This window comes from Heterocephalus glaber, unplaced genomic scaffold (assembly GCF_053883595.1).
Source record: "Heterocephalus glaber isolate CG9 unplaced genomic scaffold, H.glaber_assembly_v1.0 deba00001578, whole genome shotgun sequence".
In the NCBI taxonomy this organism is placed as follows: domain Eukaryota; kingdom Metazoa; phylum Chordata; class Mammalia; order Rodentia; family Bathyergidae; genus Heterocephalus; species Heterocephalus glaber.
Window position 1 is genome coordinate 1,109,388 of NW_028258359.1, and position 19,104 is coordinate 1,128,491.

The 19,104-nt window shown below is 45.1% G+C and overlaps 1 protein-coding gene and 1 pseudogene across 1 annotated transcript in view; both read right to left on the bottom strand.

Annotated features, from left to right (window-relative positions):
• The window catches only part of LOC147823480 (dedicator of cytokinesis protein 9-like), a 248,003-nt gene that overhangs the window by 37,372 nt on the left and 191,527 nt on the right, over positions 1–19,104 (bottom strand). The window contains 1 exon segment of the mRNA XM_087193072.1: positions 931–1,031. Coding sequence (XP_087049198.1) covers positions 931–1,031 — 101 coding nt within the window.
• Positions 11,655–17,714, bottom strand: LOC147823481 (transport and Golgi organization protein 1 homolog pseudogene; annotated as a pseudogene).

The following is a 19,104-nucleotide window of genomic DNA, read 5'->3' on the forward strand; positions in this document are numbered from 1 at the left end:
ACTCAATTTCTTTCTCTCATGGTTTTATATTGAAATTCTCTGAATATCTGCAAGTGGATGGATTCATTTTAAGGGTCAGTAGAATTTTGCACTCTTGCCTAAGTTCATTAACCTCTCTCAGCCAGTGTCCTGTCCATAAAATGGAGATAACAGATGTATTTTCATCACTTATTCAACTACTTCTATAGGGCCTGGCACAGAACAAATGCTTAATAAACGTTACTTGTCACTATGAACGCAAATTGGAATCTCTAAAATCTGTAAATATAATTCTGGTTGCATGTCTACCTGGCAGATGATTGCTGTTGTATACACCTCATTATCCAAGCAGCCATGTTATCAGGGTGTATAATAATTGTGGTTAGGAAAAAAAATCTGTGGTTAAAATAAAAAGTTTAGGCCAGGGATTTAGCTCAGTGGTGCCACTGCCTGCCTCGAAAGCACAAGGTCTGGAGTTTGATCCTTGGTACCAAAAAAAAAAAAAAGATAAAAAGCTTAAGCTAGATTTGATCACCACAGAACATCTGAAATCCATTTCCAGATTTAAAGGCTACAGTTATGCTGTCCACTGGGGCAGCCTGTGGCCACTGTGGCTAGGGAAATGTGGCTAGTTCAACAGGCAATCTGCTGACGTGTAAGATGCACCCTAAATTCTAAATGCTCAATGGGAAATTATTTTATATTGGTCATGATAAATAAACTATCGATTCAACTCTTATTAAATATTGATCATTTTACCTGTTTCCTTTTCCTTATTCAAATATGGCTACTAGAAACTTCATTTCTATTGGACAGTGCTTGGCTAGAGATTAAAGCTCTAAAAGGTTCGCCATCCCCGGACTGAAGTGACCAGGGAGCTCTCGACAGGTGGCCTCGTAAGCTGTGCACTTGGTTGAAGGAAGTGAGTCTTAGCTGTGAGGGACCAGTTACCTTACAGCGTTTCCGTTGTTTCCCGGCTTGTTCCTCAGGCAGCCGCAGACATGGCACGGCACCTCCAGAGCAGACGTCTTTGCTTGGGAATCCTTGCCATGCTGGTGGAACAGAAACAGAAGTGTGAAACTTTAGAAGGTAATTTCATGCAGATGAAATCTGATCTCGTAGAATAAATCCTTACAAGTCAAATCAAGAGTTAGAGAGAAAGGAATAACCTTTATTGTTGTTGTTTTTTCTTTTTCTTATTTTTTTTAGGTTCTGGGGTGCTGGGAATCAAACTCAGGACCTTGCACTTTCCAGGCAGGTGCAGTGCCACTGACCTGCATCCCCAGCCGTTGTTTGTTTTTTGAGACACAGTCTCGCTGTGTAGTTCACGCTGGCCTCAAACTCACTATGCAGCCTAGACTGGTCTCAAATGCAAAGTGATTCTCTCTCCTCATTAAAAAATGAAACAAATCTCTGTGCTTAAGAATACGTGCACACCTGTAATCCCAGCACTCAGGAGGCTGAGGCAGGAGGATCACTTCAAGTTCAAGGCCACCCTGAACTGAACTACATACTGAGACCCTATCTCAAAAAAGAAAAAGGAAAAAAAAAGAGAATACCTCCAGACTAAGTGTGATTGCACATGTATTTAATCCTGGCACTCAGTTGGCTGAGGCAGGAGGGTCCTCATGAGTTTGAGGCCAGCCTGGGTTATACAGGGAGTTCAAGACCAACCTAAATTATACAGTGAGACCCTGTCTCAACCCCCCCCCCCACACACCAAAGAAACCAAAGTAAACCATACAGAAAGTGAAGAAACAATGCATAGGAGAAATGTAGGTAAATCTGCATATTCTAAGGAATCTCTATCCAGATCATGTAAAGGTCTCTTATCTTCAACAAGACAAAGAAATTAAAAAGTGGGCAAAACATTTGAATAGACATTGCTGTAAAGAAAATAAACAAATAGCCAATGACCACATGAGAAATAACAATAACATAGGGAGACAAGATCTCTCTATGCAGTTCAGGTGGCCCTTGAACTTACTATGTAGGCGAGCCTAGAACTCACAGCAATCTTCCTGCCTCAGCCCGCCAAGTGCTGGGAATGTAAAACAGTGCAGTCAATTTGGAAACAGGCTGCCTGTTCCTCAAAAGCAAACCAGAGAGTGACCATGTGACTTGGCAGGTCTCTTACCTGGAGGGCAGGAGGGGCAGGCTGGGGGATCAGTTCCCCACTTCCACTGCATTCAGAGTGGGCGAGTGGATGAGGCCCCCCAGGGAAGAGAGAAAAGGGCCAGGGCCTCAGCTAAGGCACTTAGAGATCAGGCCAAGTAGGTTTTTAGTTTATGCATGAAGCAAATATAGAGGAATCTAACGCCCTCAGGAGGCTGAGGCAGGAGGATGCAACTATTTGAGAGCTTGTCTCAAAAAAAAAAATCTAATTCCCCATTGATTTGTGATTGCAAGTATTTCTCTTTTTTTTTTGTACCAGGGATTGAACTCCAGACCTGTGCTTTCAAGGCAGGTGGCGGAACCACTGAGCTAAATCCCCGGCCCTGCAAGCATTTCTTTAACACTCAGGAATTCATTAATGGATGTAAAGAGAGTTGGATGAACACGTAGGCATGGATTATAAGAGCTAATTACAGAAAATATTTGCTCAAATGGGTTGTTTTTATTTTATTTAATTTATTTATTTTCCAGTACCAGGGATCAAACTCGGGACCTTGCACTTACAAGGCAGGTGGCGGAACCACTGAGCTAAATCCCCAGCCCTGTTTTTATTTTTTCTATGTCACAAGAAGTAGGATTTACTTGGTACAAAGGAAGAAACTAAAATTTCTTCAACCAATCAGCTCTGCTACCATCTAATCTACTTGTCTACCTCTCACTTATAAAAAATGCTTTAAGGATACAGAATTAAAATCATTTAGAGAAACTAGATCAAACTAACACTCATATATCACAACATCAACCTCTTATCTGTGAGAATTACTTACATAGTTTTGTTTAAACTTAAACTTTTGATTATTCCAAGAGGCAATGGCCCTACCCTTTTAAAGAATTTACAAAGAGGGCGGGAGGAGAAGGAATGTGTTTTCAGATCTATCTGCCATGGGGAAGCCCAGGGACTTTGGGACCAGTTGATAACAATGGTGATGGGTTATAAAGCATACTAAATCACAGTGGCCAGATAGAAAGTGTTCATTCTTTTTTCTCTTCTCTCGCTCTTTCTCTTTCCTTCTTTTTCTTTATTTCCTCTTTCTCTTTCTTTCCTCTTTCTTTCTCTCTCTCCTTCCTTCCTTCCTTCCCTCCCTCCCTCCTTCCCTCCTCCCCCCACTCTCTCTCTCTCTGAGACAGGGTCTCACTATGTAGCCCAGGCTGGGGCCCTTGAACTCATGGCGATCCTCCTGCCTCAGCCTCCCGAGTGCTGGGATTACAGGTGTGCACCACTGCACCCTGCTACTTCTCATATGAGGCTTCAACTATTTTGTCAGGGAAAACATTGTAAACCTTTATTGAATCATTTTAAACCTTTATTTTTAGGGCCGGGGATTTAGCTCAGTGGTGTTGCCGCCTGCTGCGCAAACTCAAGGACCCGAGTTCAATCCCTGGTACCAAAATAAATAAATAAATTAACCTTTATTTTAAAAACTCAAGGCCACGTGTTGTCTTTGCCTCTCTGAGTGGGTACAGAGGACCAGATTGGCCCCTGGTGGCTGTTTTCCACGCATGTGCTGTGACCTCTGCCTCCTGGGGCCTCCATCTCCTGCTCTGTAAGTTGGGGGAGCTGGCCTAGGCCCCCAGGTTGTCCTCCAGCCCTGACATGTGAGAACAGTCACATCCGTGTCCGCGCTGTGTGTGTCACAACAGAGGTGACAGCGGGCTCACAGCAGGCTGCTGGCCCGGAAGCTACATTGCTCTGCCTCTCTGGCACTGGCGCTTTCATATCTCTACCCTCTCTTTAGAAGTAAATTCCCCATTTTCCCTGTCAGCCAGCTGTCATTTATTGTAGCTGCCAACATGAAATGACAGCCATCCCTGCTCGTCGGCCACTGTCGTTCTCGGCTTTGCCGTGTGCTCTGGAAGCAGGTGACCGTAGCTGTAGGTAGGACGTGGACCGGGCAGTGGAGGGGACGCTGCGGATCTCCTGCACAGTGGCACGCAGATTTACAGCCGCCTGCCTGCCGGGGTACTTTGCTTTTCCCTCCCTGCCTTCCTCCCCGCTCCCCCTCCCACCCCTCCCCCTCTTTCCTTCCTTCCTTTTTCGTGGTGCTGGGGCCTTCACACTGGTCTGTACCCCCAGCCCTTTTTGATTTAGACAGGGTCTCTCTCAGTCACTAAGTTACTAAGTCATCAGGTTGGGCCCCAATTTGTGATCTTCCTGTCTCAGCCTCCCAGGGTGCTGGTATTACAGGCATATGCCATCAAGCCCAGCTGGTACTTCCTATTTCAGGGTTCACACAAAACACTGACCCCTTAAAGGTGTCTCATACCAGTGTCATCGGGATCCCAAAATACACACGTAGGGACTCTTTGGCGACAGAATAATGCAGTGAAACTGTCCAAACGTTTTAGACTAAAGAGGCACTGCTATTTGACAAGGCCCCTTACCTAACAATTTTCTTTGTAAGATGACATTGTGTCTTTACCCCTTACTAGGAGAAGCGGTTGAATAGGTGGATCATTTTTTTTTCCAGTACTGGGGATCGAACTCAGGGCCTTGTGCTTGTGAGGCAGGCATGGCACCACTGAGCTAAATCCCTGGCCCATGGTAGTTCATTAAGCAAGTAGGTTCTGACTGCTTACTGATTGATTCTAGTTTCATTGATAGCTCAATGAAAATGAAATATGCTTTTCCCTGATTTACTTGATGGGAAAATTCTTTTCTGGTATCAGAAATCGAACTCAGGACCTTGCGCTTGCCGGGCAGGTGCAGCACCACTGAGCTAAATTCCCGGGCCCTGCCTCATTTACTTGATCAGTGATCTCTGAAAACAAAGAGAAAAACGTGCTCAGCCTCTGAAAGGAAACAGCTGTAAAGCATAGAGGCTGAACAGGCAGACGCCAAGCTCTTTAAACAGAATGTCTCAGGACATTTAAGAAATGAACGCCGCTAAGAGTTCATCTGGTTTTAAGCTCTTCCTTTGTAGAGGAAGGCAAGTTGGGAAGCTCTGGTGGGTTGGATCTTGATTACTTGGTGAAGAGAAGGTGGAATGGTCAAGAAAAAATATAATCGTAGGAGAAAATGACAGCAGCTCTTGAGCAGGGAGACGGAACCAAATCTGATCATCCCAGACTTACTCGGGTGCTGCCAAGAGGCTGACGTGAGGGGACACTGGCGCCCACACGTGGGTCCTGGAACGGTTTCTCCACGAAACCCCTAACAGCATTTGTGAATGAGCGGGGTTGGCCACAGGGGTCACTGGGACTGTGACCTCCAACCTGTGGGACAACTGTCCTCAAGGGTTGGCTTCTTAGGCACAGGGCCGCCGTCAGCTAACTGGAGGCACGGTGGGGCCACTGACCTTCGCGTCTTACTGTTGCCCGTGGCTTCCGGGTGGGACATTCTCAGACTCGGGTTCCCTGACCACTGAGGTGACTCCAGGAGGGAAGGGCACTGAAGGAGCCTCCCGCAGGGAGATGCTTTCCTTCCAAACTCACTCCAGTGGGTTTTTTGCTACGGATCAAGTACTTGAATGAAATCGCACCATCTCGAGGTGAGGTTCGGGGTTACTCACAGGAGTCAAGGCCTGTTCTTGGTGCTGGCTCTGGTCCAGTTGCGGGATGTCACTCACCCACAGTTCTGTGCCCATGGCGCAGAGAGGTCGCCTTGGAGACCAGGGAGGCCATTGTGACCCTGGCAGTCAGGATGTCCTGCCGCTGGCCAGCTCACTCGGCCACCCCACCAGCTCCCTGGGCCCCACCTGTGGCAGTTGGGTCCCTGGGCTAAGCTCCACCTACCCAGAGCCACAGAAGGGATGGGAAGCTACTGGCCCTTGAGAACTTTTCTTTTTAAACTGATTGATTATGTTCATTGTGGGGAGTCGGTTCATGCACGTAACACATCTTGATTCTTTTTCTGTCCTTTACGCCTCCCATCCTTTCCTGCTCCTTCCAGTCCCCTTCCCATTTGTAAAAAGTCTATTTCCCATTTTTTCTTCTTTTTTTCTTGCCCTTTCCCTCCACACACTTCCTCTATTTCTTGTTCTCCCTCCCATTTGAAAAAGATCACCCTACTTCTTATTATCAATCTTTATATTTTGGGTTTCTCATATAAGAGAAACCATGTGATATTTAAGTTTGAGTGCCTTTCAGTTAGTATTTTTTTTTTTAGGCAGGATCTTTTTGTAGTTCAGGCTGGCCCTGAACTCACTATAGCCCAGGCTGGCCTTGAACTCTAGGCGATCCTCCTTCAGCCTTCCAAGTGCTGGGATACAGGCATGCACCACCACGTCTGGCTTTCAGTGAGTATTATGGTCTCAAGGTGCATCCATTTTCCTACAAATGACTCAAGGTTATCCTTCTTCATGGCACAGTAGTACTCCATTGGCCCTTGAGAATTTAGAACTCACTGTGTTGAGGGCTCTTCATTGGGTATAAATGTATCACCAACTTCTGAAGCTGTATGAACAGTTTCTTTAGCTAGGAATTTCAATCCTATTCACTACTCAGTACTGAGAGAGAAAGCAATCTCTCAAATACACAAAGATAAACTAATATGGAAATTCCATCTTCAGTTGCTACATTTTTGGTCTGTAATTAAATTCGAATGTGACATATTAATATTACTTTTGTTCAATGTTATCCTGGCCCTTTATGCCTTAGTTTTGTTATTCTTTGTGGGCCTTCTCACTGAGCTGTGTTCTCAGCCCTTTTTGTTTATTTTGAGACAGGGTCTTGGTAAGTCACAGAGTTACCCAGGATAGGCTCAAACTTGGATCCTCCTGCCTCAGCCTCCCAGAGGGCTGGGATTATAGGCATGTACCACAACTCAGAGAATTAACTGAAGTCAAACTCCACATTTTTGATTTTTAAATTGCTTCATGAGACTTGTGCTGACTCCTTTCTCTGAATCCGTATTTTTCTTGCTAACATAAGAGATTTATTGCCCCATGCAAGGTGTCTCTTGGAAAATCCTTCCTCTCATCCTCACTGCTATCTTGAGCCGCTTGCTCTAATGTTCTAGTGTGTGGGTGTTTTGCTCAAGCATCCAAGCAAGAGTCCAAAACTATAGCTCATGGTCATTAAGGATTAATACTGGGCTGGACGCCCAGGTCATCCCAGCACTCGGGAGGCTCCAGCAGGAGGGTTGGGAGCTCCAGGCCAGCCTGGGCTACATAGTGAGATCCTGTCTCTAAAAGCCAAAAAACCAACCAAACAAAAAAATCAATGACCCAATGATTACAAAGTGACTGCTGTGGTTTAGATGTAAATGACGCCCAGAGCCTCACATGTTTGGAAGGTGACTGGGGTCCCTGGAGTGTGGCCCAGAAGGGTTATTTCCCTTCCTGCTGCCCACTTCTCCACACCCATCTGCTGTGCTGCTTCTTTGTTGGACCCAGGGGACCCTGGACTGAACTGTGAGCCAAAATAAACCTGTCCTCCTTAAGTTGTGGCTGTCAGGTTTTTATTTTATCCCAGCAATGAGAAAAGTAAGCAGGACAGCGATTGTGAAATGATGGAGAACATTTCTCAAGAACGCAAGTGTGGCTCTGGGAGTCCTCCTGCTCCACAGCATGGACCAGCGGCTGAGTTTTCCTGAGGCCATGGCCTCCCTGGCTGAGCCGTAAGTGCTCCCAGCCTGACGCCAAGGGGACAGTCGCTGTCTTCCATGGCTGGCACGACAGCAGGGGAGAGGGCCGAATCGGAAGCTCTGCAGTGGACACAGGTGGGCTAGGAAGTGGGGTGCAGAGAGGACAGTGCTGCATATGTTGTGCAATGGCCCTGTTCACCCCACTTTAGCTCCAGATGAGCCATGTGTATATTGGGTAGTTGAATAACCCCATGGCCTGTTCTTGTTTTTTTTTTTTTCTTTTAATGTCCACCTTTGAATGCTCATTTCAATAGGCTGTCCTCCTCTAGTTAACATTAGGTTTGGGCCAAGTAGGGTGGTGCTGGCCTGTAATCCTAGCACTTGGGAGGCTGAGGCAGGAGGATCGCCATGAGTTTGAAGACAGCCTGAGTTACATAGTGAGTTCAAGGTCAGCCTGAACCACAGAGTGAGACCCTGTCTCAAAAAACAAAACAAAACAAAAAAATCAGGTTTGGACCTTTCCAGGTACTCATATAGCCCTTAGAATATTCCTTTTCATAGTCCTATTCAGGTGGGTATCCGTGTGAATGACAGATAATACAAATGGACTTTTATCAACAAAAAGGACCTCTGTCCTTAATCTTTAAAATAGTCAATGAGCTCATACTGTGTGATCAGCAAGGGGCCTTCAGCCACCCCAGCAGCCACTCAGATTCCCAAACCTCCGCCCGCAGCTGTCCACCCACCAGCGAGTACGTGCTCACTTCCCTCCCACCATGACCAGCTTTATTTTGGGGCGTGCTGAGCCTCTGGACTTTAAAAATATTTTTTAAATGTTCATATTGAAGTGAAGCCATAACTGGTGATAGAGGTGAAGTTTGGAAAGGCCTGAAACCGAGCGCTAACTTCGCCCTGGAGGCTGGGGCTCTGCCAGTCGCCAGTCGGAGCAGGATCACTCGGAGCCCCGGGCGTGCTTATCGGAAGCTGCATCACAAGCCGAGCTAGCTGAGGGTGACAGGGGCCACCCCATAATGTTGGAATTCAGATAAAAGCTGGGCTTCCTTTTTCAGGCAATAATTTCCAAGTGTCACAGGAAGTACAGTGTAGTGGCCGGCTGGCCAGCTGTGCGTACACCTGGACCCCAGCTCTGCAGGGTTTGCCCCTTAAACAGGCCCTTCCTGAGGTCTAGCGCCAAGGGCCATCTGCTCAAAGGTTCATCTTTGCTGGGAGTGGCACACACCTGTGATCCTAGCTGAGGCAGAAGGATCGCCATGAGTTCAAGGCCAGCCTGGGCTACAGTGAATTCAGGGCCACATGAACGACATGAGAGACCCTGTCTCAAAAATAAGTTCATCTTTATGAGAAGTGGGGACCTTTGGTAGCATTTTGTCCTCAGCCTCCATTGTATAAAAATTAAACTTCAGATATGAAAACCTTCGAAAGTGTAGATTTATTAAACTAGATAGGACCAGAAGAATTCTAATTCACACAATTAGGACTCATATAATTCATATAACAGAGGATTGCATTTGAAGCAACCTAGAGAATAAGAATGCAATCTGCTCTTCACCTTTCAGAATGACATTTTTCTACAGGCAAAGGATCTGAATAGCTATTTCTCCAAGGAAAATACTCAAAATGCCAATAAGCTCATGAGAAGATGTTCAACATTAATCACCAGGGAAATGTAAATCAGAACCACATGGAGCTGCCACTTAGATGCCCACCACTAGGCCAGGGTGTGGAGAAATGAGAACCCTCTTACAATGCTGCTGGGAATGTAAGATGGTGCCGCCAGTCTGGAAGAGAGGTTGGCTGTTCTCAGAAAGTTAAACAGAGATATGTTTGACCCTGCAAGGCTACTCCTGGGTGCACGCCTTCAGAAAGAGAGAACACGTCCATACAAAAACTAGTATACATGAATGCTCACAGCTGCATGAGTCATAAAAGCCAAAAAGTGGAAACAACTCAAATGCCATCAGTTGATGAGTAGATAAATAAAATGTGGTCAATCTCATCGAATGAAGCATTATCCCACAATAAAAAGGAATGAAATTTTGGCAAGTGCTACAGTCTTGGATGATCTTTAAAACCGGTATGCTAAGGGAGTGGAGAGAGTCATAAAAGACAACATCAGGGGCCAGGGATTTAGCTCAGTGGTTCCACCGCCTGCCTTGCAAGTGCAAGGACCCGAGTTCGATCCCCGGTACCAAAAACAAACAAAAAAAAGACAACATTGGATCCCAATTGTATGAAATAGTCAGAAAAGCAAATGTATAGAGACAGAAAGTAGATTAACAGTTGCTTAGGGTTAGGGGATCAAGGGGGAGGAGAATGATAGTTAAAGAGTATTTTTACAAAATTGATCAATGTGTTCTAAAATAGATCATGTTTATGGTTGCAGAACTATGAGCATATAAGTATGAGGCCCTGGGTTTGATCCTTAGCACTACAAAGAGAGGAAGGGAGGAAGAAGGAAGGCAAGGAGGAAGGGTTAGGGAGACAGAGAGAGAGAGAGAGAGAGAATACGAGATTATTTGTCTAGGTTTCCCATCTCAGTTTTTAATTATCTTGGCTGCCAGAAAATTATTCCTTGTATTCAGCCTTATTCATTTTGCTTACCCTAATCAAAACTTGTTTTGTATTTGGTAGAGCTAGAGAGAAGTAAAAAATTTCCATTTTCTGAAGGATAAGTTTCCTACAACTAAAAGTCATTAAATAAACCATTTGGAGGCAGCAATTGCAGTGCCTCTAGCCTCTTCTCAGAGGCTCTATTTTGAAGCTGTTGCTCACTTTTCTAACTCTTGGAGTTGCCAACCACTCCAGCATCAGATCCTCCCTCTCTAATGAGAGAGTGTTCGACCAGATCTCAAAGACCCTCTCCAGCTCTGAAGTTCGGGGATAAGTGTCAGTTTCCTTAGAGAAAGCTTGAACAAATAAAAATGAACATGTTTTCTAAACCACAGAGAGCATACTGGTAACCAGCTATGAAAAGAAGCCGGAAGAGGACTGAAGCAGCCACACTTTGAAATCAGCAATATCAGGTGGGCAGGAAAGGACCAGGAGCGAGGAGCTCACCGTTAGGACACAGTGTGAGAGCTGGGGCAGTCACATGACCCCTTGCGTTCATTGTCTTCCATGGACAGTGGGCATCATGTATCTGCCTACTTCTGTCTAAGAAATGTTCCATAGAGTGTCTTTTTTTTTTTTGGTACTGGGGATTGAACTTGGGACCTTGCACTTGTGAGGCTGGTGGTGGAACCACTGAGATAAATCCCTGGCCATCCGTAGAGTGTTTAAATGACTGGCTACTATCTTAATGCAAAAGTTGCAACAATAATGTTTATGTAACTCAGAATTGCTGTTGTTGCTGCCTGCTGCACAAGCGCAAGGACCCGAGTTCGATCTCCAGTACCAAAAAACAACAACCAGAATTACTGTTTTTTTTTTTCTTTAACATTAACAAGTTTTTATTAACTATTACTACAAAGGACATCTTCGAGAGGGGAGGTAAAGTTTATGATCATTGAGTAAACATCTTTAAGTAACAGTCTTTTCTACCAGTAACGGGGGTGGGGTAGGGGGATGGTAGAGGTGCCGACCAGCTTATAAACACTACTGCTCTGTATTCAGTTGGTACACTAAAAGTAGGACAATGGAAATACGTGTTCTTAAAGCATTTCCACAGGAAATGGTGATTTTTTTAATGACATTCTGAATCATTTTGCAATTATATATGCTACATTAACTAAAACACAGGTATTGTTATTGCACATTTCAAAGTTGAAAGGACACTCGAGCTTCAGAGGTAATTTTTAGAGGGGAAGATGACTTTTGAATTGTTTGGCTCAAAAATGCACACTTCCCAAGGCAGCTTAGTACTAAAAACCTTTTAAAAGAAACTTTTGGATTTCAAAGCTGATGAAAACCTTTGCCATGTGAACAGTGCAGTCCACGTCCTTCTGACTGGAGTCAGTCACGGGCTCTGCCTCAGAGCGTTGGAGGAGTCCCGGCTGCTGCATGGAAAGGCAGGCCCATGCTCTCCTCTGGGGCCTGCAGGCAGCGAAGGAGACGGCAGGTGGTGGTGGGTAACCCTGGGGGCCGGAAGGCGGTGGTGGCAATCTCGGACCAGGAAGAAAATACTCCCTAGGGCCAAGCGGCACCAGAGGCCTGAATGGTGCTGGTCCTGGCAAGTACTCCCGGGGGAGGCCAGGCAGGTCTCCTCTTCTGGGCGGGATGCCCGGGGCGAACTCCCTCAGGCCCAGTGGTGGGTACAAACACGGAATGAATGGCCGAGGTGGCGGAGGCATTGGCCGAGGTCCGAAAGGCCCGCAGGGTGGCGGCGGTGGTCCATATCCGACAGGTAGTGGCAGAGGGGCCCCCATGAATGGTGGCTCTGGGAAACCAGGGGGCCCCTTCGCGGCCACGTTAACCTTGCGCTCATCCAGGCCCTTCTCCGAGGAGGAGCCTCGGGAGCCGCTGCTCATCATGGGCCCGGGCCCGAGCCCGACATCAAATTCACTTCTCAGCAGGGGCGGGGAGCACTCGCCTCCGCTCACCCTCACTGGGGACCAGCAGAAGGAGCCCTTCTGGCTCAGGGGACCTCTCTGGGGAGGGTTCTGGGCCCCAGGTCGTCCAGGCCTCGGCTTGACAACCACAGGCTCCTCCTCCAAAATCTCCCAACCTCTGGGTCATTTCCAGCAATTTGTGCCTCAGTTTAGCGGCTTCCCTTCTCTCCTCAGCGATCCGCCTTTCTGCACTGTGCGCTTTGAGCCGGTTCCGATGGGACTTCTCCTCGTGAGTATCAAGCTGGTTTTGAAAGGAGCGCTCTGTTTTCTGTAATTCTTCCTCCAGTTGTCGAATTCTCCGTTTGCACACCTCGACTTCCTCTGTGGCCGGCTGCACTTTCTCTGCAGCCGACAGCCGCTGGTCTCGCTCCTGCAGCTCACACTCTTCCTGACTCAGCTTCTTCTGCAGCGCCATCTGCTGCTGGTACAGCTCGTTCAGGATCGCCACCTTCTGCGCAGCGTCCTGCACTCCTCCTCCAGCCCGGTCTTGGAGGACTGCAGCGCCCCGCAGTCCTCCTCCAGCTTCTTTATCTGCCCTTCCAGGTCACGGTGGGTGAGCATTGAGGCTCTCAGCTTGGCTGGTAAAAATTTGAGATCCTCCTGGAGCAGTGAGATTGCGGTCTGGGTTCGGAAGACATCCAGCAGCTGCTTAATCTGAGTTTTCATCTCATTCTGGTCACCTCCCCCTTCTCCATTGGCTGATTCATCTGCCTCAGCTCCTCCTGGACCTGGACCCTCAGACTCAGGTCTGCAGTCTAATCGATTCAGCTGCGGGATGCAACTGGTCGGGGCCTGGATACTATCATCTTTATGAGCCAGAGCGGCTTCCAGTTCCCTCTGAGACTTCTCCAAGGACTTGATCTGCTCGCTGAGCTCAGCATGGCCCTTCTTCCAGGCTTCGATTTCCTGCTTCAGCTGCGCTTTCTTCTTCTTCAGCCTCGCATTTTCCTCTTGGACCTGCTGGCACTGACTTCACCTTCTCTTCACTGAGCTGGCCTTCATTCAGGGCAATCTGGACCTCTGATAATTCTGAGGGATTCACTGAAATAACATCCTTTAACTTCTCTATAGATTTCCTATTTTCCGGTATCAAATCCTGATTTTTCACATTCTGTTCTCGCTCAGATTCTAACATAACACGAAGCTTTTTAGCCTTGTCACCCAGAATTTTACTATTTCCTTCAAGTACTTTGATATTATCCTTATATTTAATTGCTTCCTCAGAGAGAATCATATTTTCTTTCTTGGTATTCTGAACAAGCTTGATTCCTTGACCTTCTGTTCATAATTTGACAATTTCTGTACAAGCTCTGTATTTTCCTTCGTGATATTCTTCACCTTTTCAGAAATCTGCTGTTCAGTGACTTCATAGATTCTCTCCTTTACAGCAAGAACAGTTCTCCAAAAGAAAATGACAAATGAAACAATTCCCAAGAAGGCAGTCAGAAGCACAGGCTTCCACGGTGGCCCATAAAAATCAGGTCCAGGCTGAACATCCTCAGGCAAAGTAGCAACTAGCTCCAGGAGCCGGGCCACGAGGGCCGCCTACAGCACCGACAGGGGCCCCAGCAGCTCCGGGTCGCCCGGGGACACGGCGACCACGGGTGCAGTGGCCAGCACCGTGTCCATCGCGAAGGGCAGCTCGCTCCCTGTGGGTTCGGCCAGACTGGGCCGACCCCGTTCGGAGAGGCTGCCTTCTAGCAGCTGACAAGGGGCGGGACCGCAGGGCCTCGCCTTCCTCTGCTCTGCGCCCTGAGCTGTAAACACACAGCAGGGATGGTTTCCAGGAAGACTCTGCCGCGTGCCTGCGCAGAGGGGGAGGGGCGGGGCCAGAGAACATTCTTATATGTGGAGGACAATGCTGGCCTGCCAAAATATGCATCCATTTAGCTATAAATGTGTGTAGTTTCTCATTATTTATGGCTGAGTAGTACTCCACTTCATACCCCCCCCCCCCCCCGTCTTCTTTATGCAGTTTCCAGTTGATGGGCTCTTGGGCTGTTTCCAAGCTTTAGCTATTACAAACTGTGCCGCTACAAACATGGGTGCACATATACCCCTGTGGTATGTAAATTTTTAAAAAAGGATTCATCAACAGATAAAAATTTGTTGAGGATCCTTTTCTTGCAAGGAGTATACATTTTTTTAAAAAATTAAATTCTTTTATTGGTACATCGCAGGTATACAACACAATTACATTTCTGATTGGGAACTTTACCTTTACATATGCATCTTGGCTCTTATTTTTTTCCCATTCTTAGCCCTCCCTTCACCCCTTTCACCCTTCCCTATTTACAAAGACTTTATTTCCATTTCTCATCATTTTTCTTTTCCCTTCTTTCCTTTCCCCTGCCCCTCCCACTACCCCTACCCCTTTGGACCTTTACTTCCTATTTTGCATTATCAATTATTCATTCTAATCATTGGTACTTTTTAGGTGTACAATATAATGACATTCATCATTGGAAATTTGCACCTTTACATAATCTCTCTTGGTTATTTTTCACCCTTGCCCAGCCCTCCCTTCAACCCCTCCAGTCCTCCCTATTTACAAAGATTTTGTTCCTATTTTTCCATTTTCTCATATTAATCCCATTCCCTTCTATCCTTTCCCATAGTCCTCCCACTTCCTTCCCCTTTGCCCCTTTTCTTCCTATTTCACATTATCTATTATACATTTAGTCCTTATTTACACTTTCAGTATCTCACACCAGAGAAACTATTTGGTATTTATACATGTGTGTCCTATTTTACTTAAGAGTATCACCTCAATGTGCATCCACTTAGCTATAAATGTCTCTAATTTCTCATTTTTTATGGCTGAGTAGTACTCCATTTTATAAAGAAAACACATTTTCTTTATCCAGTCTCCAGTTGATGGGCATTTGGGCTGTTTCCAAGTTTTAGCTATCACAAACTGTGCTGCTACAAACATGGGTGCACATATATCACTGTGGTATGATTCTTTTAATTCTTTGGGGAAGATCCCCAGCAGTGGAATAGCAGGGTCAAATGGGACTTCCAGTCCTAGTTCTTTGAGCTATCTCCGTACTGATTTCCACAGTGGTTGCACCAGTCAACACTCCCACCTGCAGTGGGGCAGGGTTCCTCTTTCCTCACAGCCCCCACCAGCATTTGTTATTGGTTGATTTCATGATAGCAGCCATTCTTTCTGGAGTGAAGTGGAATCTCAGCATTGTTTTCATTTGTATCTCTCGAATGACCAGTGATGTTGAACATTTTTTCATGTATTTATTTGCCATTTCTACTTCTTTGTCTGAGAAATGTCTGTTCATTTCAGATGCCCATTTTCGGATTGAGTCTTTAAATTTGGGAGGTCTGATCTTTTTAAGTTCTTTATAGATTCGAGATAGTAGACCTTTGTCTGAGGAAGAGCAGGTGATTTTTTCCCACGTTTTGGGTTGTCTCTTCACACTGCTGGTGGTTTCTCTTGCTGTGCAGAAGCTTTTTAATAAGAGATCCCACTTGTTGATTGTTTGTGCTAGTTCACGGGCAACTGAGGTTTTGTTCATAAAATCTTTTCCTACACTGATGTCTTCAAGGGTTCTACCTAACCTCTGTTCCAACTGGTTCAGAGTTTCTATTTTAATATTTAGATCTTTAATTCATTTTGATTTTAGTTTAGTGCATGGTGAGAGATATAGGTGTAGTTTTAATCTTTGGCAAGTTGAAACCCAATTTTTCCAGCACCATTTATTAAAGAGGCTATCTTTCCTCCAGTGAGGGTGTTTGGCTCCTCTGTTGAAGATGAGATGGCTGAGTGTGTCTGGCGTTGTTTCTGCATCTTCTAATCTGTTCCACTGGTCCTCCAGTCTGTTTCTTTGCCAGTACCATGCTGTTTTTATCACAGTAGATTTGTACTATAGTTGCAGGTTATGGATTGAGATACCCCCTGCCATATCTCTGTTACCTAGAATTGCTTTTGCTATTCTGGGTCTCTTCTTGTTCCAAATGAATTTTTGGATTGTTTTCTCAAGGTCCATGAAGTATGCTGCTGGGATCTCAATTGGAATTGCATTAAATCTATATAGCAGTTTTGGAAGTATGGCCATTTTCACTATATTAATCCTTCCTACCCAGGAGCAGGAGTTTAAACAGTAGTGGCAGCAGTTCCTCTCTAAATGTCTTGTAGAATTCAGCAGTGAAGCCATCAGGGCCTGGGCTTTTCTGAGTTGATAAGTTTTTCATTACATTTTCAATTTCACTGCTTGATATTGGGTTCTTCAGAATTTTTAGGTTTTCTTCGTTCAACTTTGGTAATTCATATGTATCTAGGAATTTGTCCATTTCTTCTGTGTTGTCCATCTTATTGGCGAATAGGTTCTAGAAGCAGGTATTGATGATCATCTGTATTTCTGCTGGGTCTGTTGTAATTTCACCCTTTTCTTTCCTAATTGCATGGATTTGGGCCTTTTCTTTCCTTTTTCTGACAAGGTTGGCTAAAGGTTTGTGAATTTTGTTCTTTCGAAGAACCAACTCTTGGCTTCATTGATTTTTTTGTATCATTCTCTTAGTCTCCATTGCATTGATTTCTCCTCTGATCTTTATAATTTCCTCCCTTGTATGAGCTCTGGGGTTGTCCTGTTCTTCTTTTTTTAGAAGCTTGAGGTTCAGCATCAGGTTGTTTAACTGGGCTCATTCTGGTTTCCTAACATGCGTATTCACTGCTATGAATTTCCCTCCTAAGACTGCTTTCATTGTGTCCCATAGATTCCGATATGTTGTATTGTCATTGTCATTTAATTGAAGGAACTGTCTGATTTCTTCTTTAATTTCCTCTGTGACCCATTGGTTATTCAGAAGTGTGTTGTTCAATTTCCACGTGTTTATGAAATTTTTTGAGTTTCTTTTGCTATGGACCTCCAATTTCATCGCACTATGGTCTGATAATATACAGGGGATAACTTCAATTCCTTTGCCCTTACTTAAACATGTTCTATGTGTGAGTATGTGGTCTATTTTGGAGAATGACCCATGTGCAGCTGAGAAGAATGTGTATTCTGATTTTGTGGGGTGGAAGACTCTGTAAACATCTGTGAAGTTCATTTGTTCAAGAGTTTGATTGAGTTCTAGTATTTCATTCCTTATTTTTAGTCTCGTTGATCTATCTATTTGTGACAATGGGGTGTTGAGGTCCCCCACTACAATTGTATTAGTGCATATATGACTTTTCATGTCCGTTCATATTTGTTTTATATAGTTGGGTGCACGAGTGTTTGGTGCATAGATAGTTATGATTGTCATCTCTTCCTCTTGGATTCTTCCCTTTACAAGGATGTAGTGTCCTTCTTCGTCTCTCTTAATCACTGTTGGTTTGAAATCTACTTGATCTGCAAAGAGGATAGCTACTCCTGCTTTTTTTCGGGTTCCTGTCACATGGAGTATTGTTTTCCACCCTTTAACTTTCAGTCTATGAGTTTCCTTTTGAATGAAGTGTGTTTCTTGTATGCAGCATATTGTTGGATTTTGCTTCTTGACCCATTCTGCCAGTCTATTTCTTTTGATTGGTGAATTGAGACCATTAACATTGATAGTTATAACTGAAACATATTGACTTGTCATTGCCACGACTTTTTCTTTTTGTTGGGTTCTCCCCCTTTCCATTTAATTTCTTGTCATGCCAGACGGGTTCATTGTGCTTTGCTTCCTGGGGTTGTGATCCTCAATGGCTGTTCCTAGGATATTGTGTAAAATTCTTTGGAGTGCTGGTTTGGTCTTCACAAAGTTCCTAAGGTGCTCTTTGTCATGAAAGTATCTTATTTCTCCATCCATTTTGAAAGATAGTTTTGCAGGGTACATCAATCTGGGTTGGAGGCTGTTTTCTTTTAGGGCTTGGAATATGTCACTCCAAGCTCTTCTTGCCTTGATGGTTTGTGTTGAGAAGTCTGCTGTGATTCTGATGGGCTTTCCTTTGTATGTGATTTGTTTCTTTTCTGTGACTGCTTGGAGAACTTTGTTCTTCTGTTGTGTTTCTGGAATCTTAACAATTATATGCCTCTGTGTAGATTTTTTTTGATCAAGGCTATTTGGAGTCCTATATGCCTCACTTATCTGTATGTCAAGCTCTTTTCCCCTGCTTGGGAAGTTTTCTGCCATTATTTCTGTGAGGAGATTTTTTATGTCATCTGCACTCTCTCCTGTTTCTTCATTGAGCCCAATCAGTCTTATGTTATTCTTCTTGGCATCATCTAGCAGCTGCTGGATTGATTTCTCATGTTCCCTTATAATTTTGAAGCAATTTTTCTTTTCCTGGTCACTGATTGCAATCTTATCTTCTATATCTGAAATTCTGTCCTCACATTGGCTCATTCTGCTGTGTAGACTTTCAGTGGAGTTTTCCACGTCCTGGAAATCTATTTGCATCTGTTTTATGGATTCCATTTGTTTCTTATGTTGGGATTCCATCATGTTCCTGAGCTCCTCTCTAGATGTATTAATCATGTCTTGCACTAGGGGCACAATTTCTCCTGTTATCTGAGAAATTATTTCTGATTTCATTTTTTCCAGATCCCCTTTTGTTGCCAGTTCAGTGGGTCCAGGTGGTTGAGTATCAGAGTGTTCCATCTCATTTCCCTTTGGGGTTGCCGTAGGTGATCTGGAAGTCTGGTTTTGAGACTTCTTTACATGTTTTATTTTGACTGGGGCAGGGGGCTGTTAGCTTCTGCACAGATTACCTCCTCTGAGCTGGGTGAGGTGGGCCAGGGCCCACGAGCAGCGGTAGGGATGGTGACCCAAAAGCCCTTTCCTGTGGGCTGGGAGCAGCGGGAGGGATGGTGGCCGGGAAGCCCCTTCCTCTGGGCCAGGAGCAGCGGGACAGAAGGTGGCCCAAAAGCCCTT